The following is an 18,765-nucleotide window of genomic DNA, read 5'->3' as shown; positions in this document are numbered from 1 at the left end:
GGGCAGAGAGCGAGGGGGAGAGAGAGAGAGAGAAAGGGAGAAAGAATCCCAAGCAGGCTTGGTGTTGCCATCGCAGAGCCCAACGCAGGGCTCGAAGTCACGGAACCATGAGATCATGACCCGAGCTGAAACCAAGAGGTGCACGCTTAACCGACTGAGCCACCCAGGCACCTCTTCCAAGGTAGTCTTTAATTAACGCTTCGTTAACATTTGCCCTAAAGGTACAAAATATTATGGTCACAATTCTACTTCAAATAACTGAGGAGACAGGTTCTGAAGATGTACTTGCTACGTAATGTTATCTACTTTTCTCTCTTATTAAAGGAACGCCACAAACAGCAACCCCAACTCAGAAATAACTTTTAGCATTTCATAAAATTTGCACAGCCTCTAATTCTTTTTTTTTTAATATTTTTTTAACGTTTATTTATTTTTGAGACAGAGACAGAGCATGAACAGGGGAGGGTCAGAGAGAGAGGGAGACACAGAATCTGAAACAGGCTCCAGGCTCTGAGCTGTCAGCACAGAGCCCGACGCGGGGCTTGAACTCACGGACCGTGAGATCATGACCTGAGCCGAAGTCGGATGCTTAACCGACCCAGCCACCCAGGCGCCCCTGCACAGCCTCTAATTCTGATTCCACATAGGTACAGCTTTTCAACTGTGTCCACCTCGGAACCAAAAAGTGTCCGTGGTCACAAGGATTTATGGTAAAAGTTTTTCTAGGAAGAGTGGTGGAAAGGGAATTCTTTTCAAACATCACCTTAAACTCATGGAATTTAATTTATATTGTTTATACCACTGTATATAAATAGTGTAATTTTTTTATACAGGTTCTCCCTGTGAAGTTCCATTCACACCAATAAATGGGGATTTTATATGCACTAAAGATAGTGCTGGAGTTAACTGCACATTAAGTTGCTTGGAAGGCTATGATTTCACAGAAGGGTCTACTGAGAATTATTACTGTGCTTATGAAGATGGCATATGGAGGCCGCCATATTCCACTGAATGGCCAGACTGTGCTAGTAAGTTTTCATTTTTTTTTCTGGATTCCTTTCATATATGTGAGTATGTGTTTGGGTGTGTGTACATTTTTTTAATGTTTATTTATTTTGAGAGAGAAAGAAAGAGGCAGAGAGAGAGGGAGACAGAGAATCCCAAGCAGGCTCCGCACTGTCAGCACAGAGCCTGACACAGGGTTCCATCTCACGAACTGTAAGATCATGACCTGAACCGAAATCATGAGTTGAACATGTAACCAAATGCACCTAGACACTTAACCAGGCACCCCTGGGTGTGTGCACATTTCTGACCATTAAAGAGGAAAACTGCCTTACAATAGGGATTAGGAAAAAATGGTGCCATGAATTTGAAATGTCTGTGGATAAGAGAAATGTTCATCCCTTGATTTAAAATGTTAGCCCCCCCAGAGACTGGTTATTGGTTGAATTGCTACAGGACAAGATTCAGTTTAAAGCAAAACCATCTTGGCCCTCTTATTGTTATTTATCAGAAATACCTGAAGAGACTTACTGTTCTTGATCTATAAACTTGAACTTAAAGTATAACCTTATAGTCTGCAGAAGAGCTTATATTTAAAGTAAGGTCCCACCAACAATGAAGCAACAGAAAGAGAAGTCAAGGAATCGATCCCATTTACAGCTGCACAAAAAACCATAAAATACCTAGGAATAAATCTAACCAAAGAGGTGAAAAGTCTGTACACTGAAAACTAGAGAAAGCTTATGAAAGAAATTGAAGAAGATACAAAAAAAATGGAGAAAGATTCCATGCTCCTGGATAGGAAGAACAAATATTGTTAAAATGTCAATACTACCCAAAGCAATCTACATATTCAATGCAATCCCTATCAAAATAACACCAGTGTTCTTCACAGAGCTAGAACAAATAATCCAAAAATTTGTATGGAACCAGAAAAGACCCCGAATAGCCAAAGCAATCTTGAAAAAGAAAACCAAAGCAGGAGGCATCACAATCCCAGACTTCAAGCTCTACTACAAAGCTGTAATCATCAATACAGTATGGTACTGCCACAAGAACAGACACTCAGATCAATGGAACAGAATAGAGAACCCAGAAATGGACCCACAAACGTATGGGCAACTAATCTTTGACAAAGCGGGAAAGAATATCCAATGGAATAAAGACAGTCTCTTCAGCAAGTGGTGCTGGGAAAACTGGACAGCGACATGCAGAAGAATGAACCTGGGCCACTTTCTTACACCATACACAAAAATAAACTCAAAGTGGATGAAAGACCTCAATGTAAGACAGGAAGCCATCAAAATCCTCGAGGAGAAAGCAGACAAAAACATCTTTGATTTTGGCCATAGCAACTTCTTACTCAACACGTCTCTGGAGGCAAGGGAAACAAAAACAAAAATGAACTACTGGGACCTCATCAAAATAAAAAGCTTCTGCACGGCAAAGGAAACAATCAGCAAAACTAAAAGGCAACTGACAGAATGGGGGAGAAGATATTTGCAAATGACATATCAGATAAAGGGGTTAGTATCCAAAATCTATAAAGAACTTATCAAACTCAACACCCAGAAAACAATCCAGTGAAGAAATGGGCAAAAGACATGAATAGACACTTCTCCAAAGAAGATATCCAGATGGCCAACCGACACATGAAAAAATGCTCAACATCACTCATCATCAGGGAAATACAAATCAAAACCACAATGAGATGCCACCTTACACCTGTCAGAATGGCTAACATTAACAACTCAGGCAACAACAGATGTTGGCAAGGATGCGGAGAAAGAGGATCTCTTTTGCATCGTTGGTAGGAATGCAAGCTGGTGCAGCCACTCTGGAGAACAGTGTGGGGGTTCCTCAAAAAACTGAAAATAGAACTACCCTGCGACCCAGCAATTGCACTACTAGGCATTTATCCAAGGGATACAGGTGTGCTGTTTCGAAGGGACACCTGCACCCCCCTGTTTATAGCAGCACTATCAACAATAGCCAAAGTATGGAAAGAGCCCAAATGTCCATGGATGAATGAATGAATAAAGAAGATGTGGTATACACACACACATACACACACACACACACACACACACACACACACACACACACACACAATATGGAGTATTACTCGGCAATCAAAAAGAATGAAATCTTGCCATTTGCAACTACGTGGATGGAAGTGGAGGGTATTATGCTAGGTGAAATTAGTCAGAGAAAGACAAAAATCATGATTTCACTCCTATGAGGACTTTAAGAGACAAAACAGATGAACATAAGGGAAGCGAAGCAAAAATAATATAAAAACAGGGAGGGGAACAAAACATAAGAGACTCTTAAATATGGAGAACAAACAGAGGGTTACTGCAGAGGTTGTGGGAGGGGGGATGGGCTAAATGGGTAAGGGGCACTAAGGAATCTACTCCTGAAATCGTTGTTGCACTATACGCTAACTAATTTGGATGTAAATTTAAAAACATAAAAAATAAAACAAGTTAAAAAAATAAAGTAAGATCCAACATGTGTGATAGAATGAAAGATCAGTCACATTCTCTTTAGATCTGATTTAGACTTAGAGCTATTCTATAATCTTAAATATGTGTATTGGTATAAAAATAACCAATATCTTTGTCTAGTGTAAATATTCTTTGGAATTAATAGTTGATCCAGTACCATAGATGGAGTTTAAATGCCAGTGTCTTGGAGAAAGGGTAAAGCCCGCTTACTTGAGCTATTTTTCTCCCCAAATGAAGGAAGTAATTAGAAGCAGTATCATTCACCTCTATCACAGATTTAGACAGTAGGATTTAAAAAAAAATTTTTTTAACGTTTATTTATTTTTGAGACAGAGAGAGACAGAGCATGAACAGGGGAGGGTCAGAGAGAGAGGAAGACACAGAATCTGAAACAGGCTCCAGACTCTGAGTAATCAGCACAGAGCCCGACGCGGGGCTCGAACTAACAGACCCTGAGATCATGACCTGAGCCGAAGTCGGACGCTTAACCGACCAAGCCACCCAGGTGCCCATAGACAGTAGGATTTTAATGCTGATACTATTAGGAGGCGTTGTCTCTGAATATTTGGAGACATCTTGCTAAGTCTAACCCTGCAGGCTTTTGATCCAAGGAGAAATTCTCTGTGGAAATTATACTTTCAAGGAATATGATTGCACATAATATTTAGAAAAATTTCAGTGTCTATTGGTTAAAAGTGTAATATAAACATATATGATACAAATTTATATAAACATAAAAGATATCTTTGACCCAGGCAGGATTTTTCAGAAATTCCCAGAAATATAATTTAAAAATTTTTATGTCTCTTTTTCCCTTAAATACTCATTTTCTTAACGTGGTTGTAAGCTAAAGAATAATTTATCAAAGCAAACTCATCACTGGGTAATTCGGTACAGTGCTGCTTGGCTCGTGGTTTATAATGCCTAGAAACTTTTCCTAACTGTCATCTCCTGTTTTTGTAACGATCCCACAAATTGTTTTAGAATTAAAATACTAAGTTACCATTACTCCAAAGACAATTAAATCTTTGGGTTGGAACACCAGCTAAGTGAAACTGTTTTCTCTAACATTTTCCAGTAAAACGTTTTGCAAATCATGGGTTCAAGTCCTTTGAGATGCTGTACAAAGCAACTCGTTGTGATGATACAGATCTGTTGAAGAAGTTTTCTGAAGCATTTGAGATTACCCTGGGGAAAATGGTATGTCAGTAGTATTGTCTGTCATATTTTAAAGGATACCGTTGAGCGTTTTCGTCGCGTCTCAGGGTAACCTGCCACTGGAATTCCTTGTCCTGATGATTTCCCTCCTCTATGTAATCCAGACTTTTCCCTCATATTTGGAATTGGTCATAGGTTTTGGACGTCTGGAATGAATTATAAGTGAATCTTTATTAAAACATTTTGAACTTTTTAAAACATTCTGAGTCAGAAAGCCAGAGAAGCGTGGGGTCCATGTGGTTTGAAAATGTCTGCTTTGTTATTTAAAGTATGACAAAAATGCCATTGTAGGCTGTATTTATTTTAGGATGGGATAATTGAACACTGAAAGGGCTTTCTTTTTCATGCATTTTTGTTGAGGATTCTCTCAATGTTTACAGGAAAGCAAAACAATGTATTTAACTTGTGTTGAGCATCTCAAAGGCAGGAAACGTGTTCTATACGTATTTGAATCCCTAATGGAGTAGGCAGCTTAGATTTGGGATAGATTCTAAGAGTGGAATTGGTGGTAGTAGATTTGATGTGCAGTGTGAGAGAAAGAGGGGAGTCAAGGAGGCAGAGTGCCCAGGAACACGGACGCACGAATGGGTATACATGGCTGGAAGTGTGTCAGAGGATCTTTTCTGATGTCTCTTATTTTCTCAGTGAACAACGATGCAGAATGATCAGCTGAGAGAATAAGGATGGGAAGGAGTTGTTGAGGTTTGGAAAGAGAGGTGATGGTACCAAATAATTTTCTAGAAAGGCACAAATGAATGTGCTAAAGAAAGGTGCTAGGATTGGCCAGAAGCAGGTGTGTGTTTTCTTTCAAGCTGTAATCAACCATGTGGGTGGGTGCATGTGTGGACAAAGCAGAGCAATCAGTTTAGGGTTAAGGGTTCTGCAGACAAACAAGTGAAGAAGGGTGCGTGTGAGAGAGTAATTCAGGAATAATTCATAATAAGGAGGTGAAGAGACATCAGGCTGAGAGACGGTGAAGAGATGGAGGGGTCAACGGATTATAAATCTGATGAAGTCAAAGAATTCCAAGAGGAGGAGAGGGTGCAGTTACCGGGCATGATGAGGTCTGAGGGTATGGCTATGAGAGCAGGTGACAAAGTAAGGCTGGAAGACATGAGGAGAAAGAGAAAAAGGAAGTGAGAAGCCAAGGTGAAGGAAGGATTAGCTGGATGGATACAGAAATCCCCAACAATTATAGCAGGGAGAGTTACTGGATGTTCTTAGAAGGAGGGGGTGATGCAGAATGGGGAAAAGCTGTTGGTAGCGGCCACATGGAGAGGCCATCTACTATACCATGAGCCTCAGGACTGTGAGGCTCTAAGGAGGGGTGAGGGAGCATGATCTGGAAACAGCAGGGAAGAGTGAGGAAGATACTTCCTCCACCTCTATGCCCACAGTTTGAGGAAGCTAGAAAGTGAGATGCCGTTGAGAGCAAAGGTAAAAGGAACAGAAAGAAAGGAGATGAAAAAAATAATAGGAGATTCGCTGATTACTGGCTGTGAGTTCCAAAGGGCAGAGGAAGGTTCTGAGGACTTGGAGATGGGTGGGAGATAAAGTCAGAGGAAAGGGATCTAAAGAGCCATATGGGGTAAAAGATCAGAGACAAGAGATATGCCAGGAGTTCTGGGCTTCTGGGGATCAGTGATATAAACAGAGACAAAAAGGCATGAAAATAATTGTGGTGATTCACAGACACGGGAGGCTGTAAGGGGCGGGGCCTGGAGGAGGACCAGGAGTCTGTCCAGGAACATGCAGGGCTCTAGCCCTCTCCTCTCTCCTGTGGATAGAATTGTGAAGGTCAGGGGAAAGAAGGGCTTATCCAAAGCACACAGAGATGTGATTTACATTTTATACTTTTCATTATTTATTTGCAGGTCCCATCATTTTGTAGTGATGCTGATGACATTGACTGCAGATTGGAGGACCTGACCAAGAAATACTGCCTTGAATATAATTATGACTATGAAAATGGCTTTGCAATTGGTAATTATATTATGTAGTGTCAGTAGTTTGCAAGACTGATCTGCAAAATAAACTAATTCCAGAAGAGTGGGGCAAATTAGAAAAATTAACTTTTTTTAAGCCACAAAACTCTTGAAGTGATAAAAAGAAGAATAAGTCACATTATGATTGTGATAGTTTAATATTTATGTGATAGGATAGTACTAAAGCAGTTTTTATATGGCATTCAATTAAAATTGCAATTAAGCCGTGAATTTAAAACAGTTACACATGTAAAATGCTCCGATTCCTCACCAAGAATATGTTAAGACTCAATCTGTTCAGGTCGGATATACCTTCTGGTTGAATTTTGATATTTTCTGCATGGCATCTCTAAACATTTTTATTAAGGTCATCCCTAAGTCTGGTGTGTGATTTTTTGCTGGCGTATCTGGCCATTTTGCTTACTGCCTTAATATTCCTGGGAGATTTTAGTAGTCACTCTTGGGTCTTTCATTAGCAAAATCATCAACCTTTCCAGTAATTATATTTCTGATTTTTATCACATTGTTATAAAACTGCCGAACACTTCCAGAATACTGTTTTTAAAAATAATAGTGATAACAAAATAGTGTCATGGTTAAGCACCATGGACTCTAACACCAACTTCTTACATCCAAATTCTGGCTCTACCACGTGCTAGCTTGTGGTCTTGAGCAAATTTGTACTCTGTGCCTTACTTAGTCTTCTCACCTATAAAATAGGTATATAAGAATTCTAAACTCATAGGGCCATTCTCAGGATAAATTAAGTAAACACAGGTACAAATAAAGTCCTTAGAAGGTTATCCGAGACAATATTAGTTGACATTACAGCAGACATCCTTTTTGTTTCTCGCACTCATCACACGTAATCGTATTTTTAGTGACTTAGCATGAAGAGTGATGTTGACCTTTGCTTTATACTTTTTCAATTTTAGAAATATTATTTTGCATATATGTTTATTGCAAAAATTTGAAAACTGCCAAAACCCAAAGAATGAAATAAAGATAATCCACATAAATAATCCTGTAAATAATTCCATTAATGTACTAATATATGTATATATGATATACTAATGTATATGTATACACACATATAACTGTACATGTATGTGTGTATATGTGCCCATATTATTTTATTAACCTGAATTTTTAGTTAACATTTTATTGAGGACATTTTTCCTTTATTAAATATTATACTTCAATTTTAGGGGCCACATATTATTATTTAATCAATCAATTGCTGTAACTTAGGTAAACAACTTCTGGTTGGTAGACTTTGGGTTTCTCTCCATTTGAACTATTATATAAAACTTCTCAGCGAAAATTTCGGACATTAAAGTTTTAGGTAGAAAAACATGAAGTGGCATTGGTAGTGGCATGACTAGAGTAACAGGCCTCTTCTGCCACACGTGACCCAGGTTTCCCCTCCCACGTTACTGAGGTAGATTATTGAGGGTTTAGGGATACACACAGAGAGAATCACTTGTCGTCGGAAGACTTTGAGATAGGCAATGTTTGTCATCCAATAAGGATCAAAATAACAGTTGTCTAGATTCAGACATGGACAGATGGTACCACTGATCCTAAGAGATAAGCCTTCATCCTTGAATGCCTTTACAATGGAGAGTCCCAAGATTAGCATAGTATTTATTTAAAAAAAAAAAACATTGTAATTTTTAAAGAGAGAGAGAAAAGAGCATGAGTGGGGAAGGGACAGAGAGAGGGAGACACAGAATCTTAAGCAGCTCCAGGCTCTGAGCGGTCAGCACAGAGACCCACACGGGGCTCAAACTCACAGGCCGCGAGATCATGACCTGAGCTGAAGTCAGACGCTTAACCAACTGAGCCACCCAGGCGCCCCAAGATTAGCATAATTTTTCTAACAACTTGATGAGTCATAATGTATGAAAAATATACTATATATATATAAAGTTTATATATATAAACTTTATATATATATATATACTTTATATATATATATATACATATATATATATATATATATATATATATATAAATGGTTTGACCTCATGATAGTCTTATAATTCAAATGAAAACTAAAATGAGATGCCATTTTCAACCTGTCAGATTAACAAATTCAAATAAGAATCGTAACACCCAAACTTGGCAAGGGTATAAGGAAAAAAAAAGCATACTCACATATTGAACACAGAGGAGAAATTGGAGGACAATGGACAATATGTGTCAAAAGGATTAAAAACACTCAAGCCTGACATTCTCCTTCTAAGAATATTCCTCAAGGTAAAAATCATGCCAATGTGCAAAGATGTACTCCATTTCATAAATTCTAAGGTGTACATTTTTCATCTGAACATCTCTGAAATTGGAATATGTCTTCTCAATAATGGTGCTTACACTGTATGAAATCCTATATGCACAAGGATGTTCAAAATTTTAAAATAACCTAAAAGTCTGAAAACAGAAACCTGGTTATTTTTTGGTATATAGACATAGAAGAGAATATTATGAAAACATTTGACACAGAAATGCCGTAATATACTGTTGATAAAATTAGAAAAAGATTACTAAATAATATACACATAGTATAATCTTTTATGTTTATATCTATTCCACTGTTACACGTATCTGTATGCATAAATGTGTATGTGTGGGTTTATATATCCATAGAAGAAAATCTTGCCTAAAATGCTATAGTTGTTACTTCTATGTGGTGGAATTATAGATAATTTACACATTTTTTTTTTTTGGTCTTACTCATCTGTTTTCCTATAATGCCTACCTAATACTTGTGGGAAAAACACTTAAGTGAAAAACAAAATTATTCACCAAATTATTTATCGTAGGCAATTTTAATGGCCCAAAACAAGTTAAACAAAAAAATTTTTAAGCAGCTTATTTTATTTAAAAATCTATTTTGAATTTTATTTAAATTTTTTAAACAGCCTACTTAGGTGGACAGGCCTGTATAAATATAATTTGATATTTATAATTTTTTTAATGTTTATTTATTTTTGAGAGAGAGACAGAGCATGAGTAGGGGAGAGCAGAGAGAGAGAGAGGGACACACAGACTGCGAAGCAGGTTCCAGGCTCCGAGCTGTCAGCACGGAGCCCGACGTGGGGCTCGAACTCACAAGCTGTGAGATCATGACCTGAGCCGAAGTCGGACGCCCAACCGACTGAGCCACCCAGGCGCCCCAATATAATTTGGTAGTTAAAGCACATAAGTAAGCAACAACAATATACTCAGGCCAATATTCGCATCATTTACTGGGGTTTTAGAGTGAGTCAAAGACTGAGCGAGATGGTTTCTGTATATTGTCTCAGTTATCCCCCAGACCTGTGCGGTACGAATAGTGACCTCAATTTATAAAAGGAGAAAGTGTGGTTCAGAGAGATGAAAGTAATTTGATGAGGACTGTACACCCTCACATCATGCATTCAGAAGCTACAATCTGAATCCATGCAGGGAATCTAAAGATCTCAAGTCTCCATGTCACATCCTCCAGCGTGGTTGCATCACGTTTAACTTCCATGCTGTCTTCAGAAACTGACCCCACTCTAAAGTATGATGCAGCTGTCTTGAATAATCCCCACAAAAGGAAACCTGCTCATGTGCATTAAGTTCGTAAAGCTGATATTAACGTTTTTTAAAAGAATGGAACAAACCCTGAAGGGAAATGGGAATTTATTAAAATTCTGCACCCACATCCTATTTACCTCTAAAGCCGAAGTAATTAACTATTAGCTCAAAGATAGAATGGCTTACGGGCATAGGTAGCTCCACTGAGACTTTTCTTTCTTCTTTTTGGTGTAATTCTTTGGTAATCTAAATTTAAAGTGATGTGCCTAAAAATTATAAAATTATAGATGAAAACTATGAGGTTCTAGAAGAAACCTGTATTCAGTTCATTATGGACAATTTAAGAAATAATCAAGGGCGATCTGACTTGTGGCTTAACATTAAAATCTAAATGCTGCTAAAGAGGCAACTGTAGAATCTTGTTTCTCTGCCCCAACTGTCTAGGGCCTGGTGGCTGGGGCGCGGCTAATAGGTTGGATTACTCTTATGATGATTTCTTGGACTCCGTGCAAGAAACACCCTCAGGTGCCAGCAAAGCCAGATCTTCACGAATGAAAAGAAGCGCCCCGTTATCTAACCACAAAATTAAGTTAATTTTTAACATCACAGGTAAGGATAGACTGTCTATTTGAAAAAACAATAGTGTGGGGAAGTCTTGAAACCTATTTCAAGTGTGGAAACCTTGAAAATAGGTGTGGAAACCTATTTTGCAAATTTTCCATGTCTTATCATTCTTAGGAAATAATCCTGGAACCCAAAACTAGGGACAGCACAGTCCCCTAAGTTTTGTCATTCTTTTCAATTTAATATCACAGATACATTTTATGATTCTCGCAGCAACAAGTAGCCTTCTTTGTACTCATTTTGACATGACACACTGAGGCATGTTTTTAAAAAGCAAGAGCTTGCAGAAATTTAACATGCTACATGGGAGAACTTCATAAAAACAATCTAGATCCAGCATATAAGAGAAGGATTTAAATTGCATTGTTCCTAATATTGTCCACGTACTAGTTGTTCAGTAAGTAGTGACTGAGTTTGAGTTTATCTTTCCTGGAAGATTGTAAATATGCCATTTCTTCTTGCTGAAGAACTAACTACAAACAGTTTCCTGAAACACCGTGTGTGCCGTGTTATGTTTTATTTCATCTTGTTTTTATCTCAGCTAGTGTGCCATTACCCAGTGAAAGAAATGATACCCTTGAACTGGAAAATCAGCAACGACTCATTATGACTTTGGAAACCATTACAAATCAACTGAAAAGGATCCTCAATGAGGAGCCCATGTATTCCTTTCAGCTTGAAACTGACATGCTTGTAGCCGAGAGCAATTCGTTGGAGACTGAAAAGGCTTTCCTTTTCTGCAGACCAGGCTCAGTGCTGAGAGGGCGGATGTGTGGTAAGACTTTTCCCTGCAATACAAAATACCTGGCGCATAGTGGGTCAGATGAGATGCACAGAGCTGTTTTACAACTATACAGGGATACTGAAATGAAACATTTCGCTATTGCTGTGTGGTCCTTACTACTATTCTGTCTGAGGAGTCTAAGTAACCACTGTTGTTCAGGACAAGAAAACTATTTCACGTATGGGACTCAGATCCTTAGAGTTCACAGCTTTCAACAACATCTCCAGTAATAATAATAACGAATACTTTTGGGCCATTTCCATAGGCTGGCTGAGCACCTCTCGTGTTTAATTCTGTTTACCAATTCTGCGAAGTGCTATTATCATTAAGCACATTTTACGGATGGCAAAACTGAAGCCAGAGAGAGAGGCTAGGCACTTAGTAAGTCTTACCCCTTAAGACAGTAAGTGGTGTAGCTAAGATTCCCACCCAGGTAGCCAATGCCAAGTTCGCATGGCATAAAACCAGCCATTTGAAAGTGTACAAGTTCATTGGTATTTAGTACATTCGTGATGTTGTTCAGCCATCACTGCTACCAAAATATTTTCATCACCTCCAAAGAAGATCTCATAACCATTAAGTAGCCATTCCTCATTCTCCTTACCCCCAGCCCCTTAATTTCTAACCCCGACTGCCACAGTCTGGATCAATTCCAGCCTGTTTCCCGTGTAAGCCGATTGTTTATAGATACTGGAAACTCCTCTAACCAGGTTCTGTACACTCAACTGGACCAAATGACATGAGTCTGGTGCCAGTCTCTCTGTAGGCATGGGATCTTGCCTCCTGGATGGAAAACCTTCCTCAGCAGTTTTTATTGCTTTTCCCAGAGCTCAGTTGGGTGATCAATTCAGCCCAGCAAAAGCACACTAAAGCGGTCATTCTGAGCCTGCTCTTGTTTCCTCCCTACCTTGTGAATAAAAATTAGAAATCACCTTGACCAGTGTTCTGCATTTCTCAGTGTGGTCTTGAGACGGCCTGTAGCAGCAGCATCTGAAGTGCTTATCAAAATGCATCTTGACTCAGGTCCTGTCCCAGATCTAATACATCTGACACTTTGGGGGCAGAGCCTTGGACTCTGAATTTTTAGTGAGTTCCCAGGTAATTCTTACAGACTTTAACATCAGAATCCTCTAGGTGCTAATTTCAAATATCCTCTCTGTGCAAATACTAAGTTTGCAAGCAGCCTTTTAGTGGGCTTAACATTCCACTGTGGTCTCAGAAATCCTGAGTCACATCAAGTCTGCCAAGTAGTAGACCAGATCTCCAAGGAAGGAAGGTCCTGACATTGGCCTGTTTCCTGGGAACCCTTGAGTCTGAGGATGCCTCGGACTTGCCTTCAGTGGACAGTAATTCCTGTAGGCAGAGACAGGGGTCTGCTTAACTCATCTCTTTTACTCTCACAGCCTTTTCCTGGTTTTGTTTCTAGAAATGATGCTGCAATGGACAAGCAGTCCATTTCATAAGGGAGCCATTCAGAGCAACAGCTAAGGAACTGTTTTTCAGATCTTGAAGCCTCAAATTAACCTAAATGTGCGTTGTTTTATCCTTTTCTTTCAGCAGCCTTTTCTTTGTTAGCTCTGTGTTTCCCGGGATGATCTTCTTTAATCCACACTTTAAAGCCCCTATCATGGAAGCCTGAAGCTTGGGCAATAAGAATTTGCATTTTCTTAAACAAAAAAGAATCTACTCTTGGTTTCTAGAAATACATTTCTGGAAGGTTTATCTTGTGAGTAAACCTCTGACAATAAGATTTAACACATAAACAGTAGTACTTGGAAGCGTGCTTAATTATTTTCGTGCCTTAGGAAAAAAGAACCCAAATATGTTCCATTTCTCTAGTTTACTGTATTCAGTGTTTCCTGTTTGTTTTCTTTTCAGTCAATTGCCCTTTGGGAACCTATTATTCCCTGAAGCATTCTGTCTGTGAAAGCTGCTTCACGGGATCCTATCAAGATGAAGAAGGGCAACTTGAGTGCAAACTCTGTCCAGCAGGGACTTACACTGAATATCCCCATTCTAGAAGCAGCTCAGAATGCAAAGGTAATGGCTTAGTGCACATTTTGACCAGAAGCCTGAATTTGATCTCCAGTTATGAAGTCTCAATGGCAGATAGGATTATTTTTGTCTTTCGATTTTCAATTTTTATCTTAATGTTTCCCTCACTTTAAAGAAGTCTATTTTTTTTCCCTTTGGAACATTTTATTGCTCTAAGTCAAATTCCACTGTCAATAATTCGAATCCACATTTATCAAATAACTCAGATTTTTTTTAGTGAATCTCACATTAATTGGTGGCAAGGACTTCCATAACACTTAGCAATCATATTAGAATGATACTTGATATGAGATCAACTCTCCATTTACTTGGAAATTAATGACTATAGGTACAGATGCATGTATTCTTTCTGGTAAAGTATCTCAAGATTTTATAAAAACATTTTATTGTGATTCTCAATAAACATTCCTGATGGGAATGTTCTCTTTCATGGTTAAAGTTATAATAAGCTACACCTAGAAGAAGGAATTTCAGACCTGCACCCCTCACTGTTGTTGCAAATGCAGATGTGGTTGCTGAATGACAAATATAAACGTGAGAGTTGCGCTAGGTGATTAGAAGTGCTAAAAACATTAGCAGTGCTGGAAATGAGCATCATTTAGAGGACGAAGGCAGAAGGAATGGATGGTGTACTTGGGGGTTGAGGATTCTGGCCCTACCACAAAGCCACTGCTTTGAATCTTAGAAAGTTGCTTAATCTCTCTGGGCTTCATGCTAAGACTACTTTTATTCTCTGCTCTGCCAGCCCTCAGATGGGGTCTGTAGGTAGGAGGGCAGAAGAGGGCCAGTTCTCAGAGCCATGAAGTTACCACTGTAATTATGAGGTTCTAGCCCAATTCGAGGTTTTGTTTTCTGTCACTCCAGAAATAGCGTACAAGCTGAGAACTTATACAAGGCAAAGTCCCCCTGTGTACAACTTGTTCTTATGACAGTACCTTTCTGAGATGGGATTTCTAACTTCACTCAAAAACCATTTATTGGCAGGGGCCTGGGTGGCTCGGTTGGTTAAGTGTCCGACTTCGGCTCAGGTCATGATCTCATGGCTCGTGAGTTCAACCCCTGCATCGGGATCTGTGCTGACAGCTCAGAGCCTGGAGCCTGCTTCGGATTCTGTGTCCCCCTCTCTCTCTGCCCCTCTCCCATTTGTGCTCGGTCTCTCTCTCTCTCTCTCGAAAATAAATAAACTTTAAAAATTAAAAAGTAAACAATTATTGGCACTTTCTAGGTGGCTATGCTAGGCAATAACGAAAGTAACTAGAAATCAGTCTAAAACTTACTAGTACAGAGAAGCACGGGGCAGTCTAAAATACAGTCTATATGTAGTTCTTTGTGTCCCTCATTGTATCCTGAATAAATTAAAAGGCAAAAAACCGTACCCTACCAAGTGCTAGTTTTGTATAGCTTAATTGTTCCTAACCATATTACGTTTTTCTCTTCAGCTCAGTGCAAACAAGGCACTTACTCATCAAATGGCCTTGAGACGTGTGAATCGTGTCCACTGGGCAGCTACCAGCCAGCATTTGGTTCCCGGAGCTGCCTCTCGTGTCCAGAAAACACTTCAACTGTGAAAAGAGGAGCCGTGGACATATCTGCTTGTGGAGGTAATCAAAGCCTTAGAAGTTGTTATTTCTTTACACCTGATACAGGTTCTATACCTGGAGGAGTGGAATGTTTTCAGCAAAACCGTTATGTCTACTGCACACAAAGAAAGTAAATGACTGTCTCTTCATGGAGAGTTTCCTTTCATTCAGCCAGTCAACACTTAAATCTAAACACCAGCAACACAGACACCGTGCTCGTGCCTTTAGGATCCCAAAAAAAGGTGCAAGACTTGGTCTCAGGATTCAGTATTAATAAACATGTGCCTCCATGATAGGGTAGAAATATATCTCATCTAGGAACTTAGTTTCCTCCTTTATGAAGTGAGGTTCTGTCTCATGTTCCTTGAAACTCTAAAAAGACATTCAATGAATTATGACATTTCATTTCCTATAGTTTGAAGGTTTTTGTGAGCAGTTATCCACTCTGGCTGTACTTTGGAATCATCTGCACATTTACATCAACATTTTAAAAATACTGAAGCCCTATCTCCTCTCCAATATTCTGATTTAACTTGTCTGGTGTTCTTTTTAAGTTCTATACCCTTCCCCAAGTGATTCACAAGTTACAGGGGGGCACCTGGGTGGCTCAGTCAGTTGAGCTTCTGACTTTGGCTCAGGTCATGATCTCGCATTCGTGGGTTCAAACCCCGCATCAGGCTCTGTGCTGACAGCTCAGAGCCTGAGCCACCTTTGGATTCTTGTCTCCCTCTCTCTCTGCCCCTCCCCTGCTTGCACTCTGTCCTTGTCTCTTAAAAAAATAAAATAAAACATTAAAAAAAAAAGTAACAGGAAAAGTTGAGTATGACTAATTTTGGGTCTCACATGTCAACATGGAGGGCTTCAAAATGAAGATTGCAGGGCCCCACCCTTAGAGTTTTTAAGTCAGCAGGTCTGGTGTGGGGCCTGAAAATTTACATTTCTAACTAGTTCATTAGTGATGCTCCTTCTACTTGGTCCAGGGACCAAATGTTGAGAGCCACTGGTTTGTTTGTTTGTTTGTTTGTTTTTCAGTTTATTTATTTATTTTGAGAGAGACACAGCATGAGCAGGGGAGGAGCAGAGAGAGAGGGAGAAAGAGAATCCCATGCAGGGCTCAAACTCATGAACATTGAGATCATAGCCTGAGCTAAAACCAAGAGTCGGTTGCTTAACCAACTGAGCCACCCAGGTGCCCCAAGAGCCACTGGTTTAAACAGAAATAAAAAGATTAGGGCTCCAGTTTTCAAATATTTCTAACATCCCTACCATGTACAGTTTTCCAATACAGCATAAAGACTAGAAGATACAAACAAAACTGAAAATGAAAACTTAAAATGGCCATGACCCTAAGGCTAAGAGCCCTGCTGCCAGGAACTCCCAACTCCATGCATGTACTTTGCAAAGTCAATGAAACTTGTTTAAAAATAAAAAGTCGCTGGCCTACCTCTGCTGCATCACTGGGAACAGAAAAAGCATGCTGGTTGAAACATGGCTTTTTAAAAATTGTGGATCCTCCACTTTCTCTACACCCTTATTTAAAAACCTAAGGTCTACGGCCATCTGAAAATTTAAAAACTGCTCCCTTAGTAAATAATACACATCTGTATCCAATTAGAAACAAATTTTTGGACAACAGCTGTATAGGACATTTTCCTTTGGTGCTGGGACATTCCTTTGTAATGTCCAGCATTACATCTTAGGATCTGCAGTCCTCATAAGACGGTGCTGCAGGGAGAAAACCAGGAAGCATGCCATAATTACAGGTTTTATATACTGTGCCAGTTTCACCAGTTTAAATCGTCTCAGTCAGGTGGGATCACAGTACATAGAAAAGTCTGTTAGAACTTTGGAACCGGGCAAGCAGCGTTCATCAACCTGATATTTCACTGAAGAGAAGAGAATTTAACGGGGACCTAATTGAAACTCATACACCATGTCTGTTACATCACACCAGCTTTGAGGATTCTTTTTTTTATTAAAAAGCAAATCAGGGGGTGCCTGGGTGGCTTGGTCGGTTAAGCATCCGACTTCGGCTCAGGTCATGATCTCACGGTCTGTGAGTTCGAGCCCCGCGTCGGGCTCTGTGCTGACAGCTCAGAGCCTGGAGCCTGTTTCAGATTCTGTGTCTCCCTCTCTCTCTGCCCCTCCCCTGTTCATGCTCTGTCTCTCTCTCTGTCTCAAAAATAAATAAATGTTAAAAAAAAATTTAAAAAAAAAAGCAAATCAGGCTTCACATTATGGTTGAAATAGATCTACTAAGGACTTTTTTTTTTTTTGGTCAATATACAAATGAGTTTTGGAAGAAAGTCTACAGTAAAAAATTCTCTTTTTCTCCCTCACTCCCTCCAACCACAAAAGTAACTAGGATCTTTACAGTGAAACAAATTCATATCTGACGATTTTTCCTTTTAGCTTCCCAAATAAGCCTTGAGGTTTGTCTAATACCAAATTATTGCAATAAAGTGATTATAATTCCCAGAAAGTCTCTAATTAAACTTCTGGTAACTGCCATATTTCTCCTAATATCCCCAGCATAAGTTTTAACCACATTCTGTTCGTCATAAGTGAGTTAGGCAGAGCTGAACTCAACATTCTTCTGTGGTGTTAAATAAATACCGTTTTACTTTAAACTTAACATGTGTATGATTTCTAAAATAGTCTCATATATATTTGTCTTAGTTTTAAGCTCCTTCCTTCCTCCCTTCCTTATTTTTATCATTCTATAGTGATTTATTTTTAGGTATGTTTATGGTTTACCTACTCTTTTACTAAAGTATTACTTTTTGCATTCTTTAGCATGTTGAATTTAAAGTTATTTTTAAGTATATTACTATATTAAAGTAATATATATTTCATGCATTTCATGTTTTATCACCACTTAGAATATTAAATATCCTTAGGTCGGTGGCTACAAACTGAAGAGTCTGAAATTTTTCATTTTTTAAAAATGACTTTCAGGGGTGCCTGGGTGGCTCAGTCAGTTAAGCATCCAACTCTTGGGTTTCGGCTCAGGTCATGGTCTCATGGTTTGCGGGTTCGAGCCCCACATCAGACTCTGTGCTGGCAGCATGGAGTCTGGCTCAAGCTCTCTCTCTTACACACAAAATAAATAAACTTTAAAAAATAAAAATTAAAAAATTAAAAATTACTTAGACTTTTATCAGAAGAATAAGTCCCACAAATGATTTTTTTTGGTGATGGTGTTGTTTACATATGGTCCTATAGGAAAAGGAAAGATTACTGCTGAACCAGGATGATATTTCTTACCCCGGCCCCATAGAATGAAGTTAGAAGGAAGCTTAGGATAAGAGTCTCTGACCCCTGAATTTGTTTTAGGAAAGCCATTTATTTTATTTCATATTTTTTTAAGTTTATTTATTTTGAGAGAGACAGAGTGAGAGCGCGTGCGCTCACATACAAGTGGGAGAGGGGCAGAGAGA

At 39.1% G+C, this 18,765-nt stretch overlaps 1 protein-coding gene across 1 annotated transcript in view; it reads left to right on the top strand.

Annotated features, from left to right (window-relative positions):
• SVEP1 (sushi, von Willebrand factor type A, EGF and pentraxin domain containing 1) overlaps positions 1–18,765 on the top strand; it is a 200,297-nt gene that overhangs the window by 90,072 nt on the left and 91,460 nt on the right. Inside the window, exons 12-18 of the mRNA XM_042912469.1 lie at positions 834–1,028; positions 4,594–4,715; positions 6,608–6,716; positions 10,727–10,891; positions 11,448–11,681; positions 13,569–13,730; positions 15,185–15,346. Coding sequence (XP_042768403.1) covers positions 834–1,028; positions 4,594–4,715; positions 6,608–6,716; positions 10,727–10,891; positions 11,448–11,681; positions 13,569–13,730; positions 15,185–15,346 — 1,149 coding nt within the window. The remainder of the gene's footprint in view (positions 1–833; positions 1,029–4,593; positions 4,716–6,607; positions 6,717–10,726; positions 10,892–11,447; positions 11,682–13,568; positions 13,731–15,184; positions 15,347–18,765) is intronic.

Source organism: Panthera leo, chromosome D4, assembly GCF_018350215.1.
Source record: "Panthera leo isolate Ple1 chromosome D4, P.leo_Ple1_pat1.1, whole genome shotgun sequence".
NCBI classification, from domain to species: domain Eukaryota; kingdom Metazoa; phylum Chordata; class Mammalia; order Carnivora; family Felidae; genus Panthera; species Panthera leo.
The sequence above is the reverse complement of the archived record's forward strand: the minus strand, read 5'-3'. Positions and strand labels throughout refer to the sequence as shown.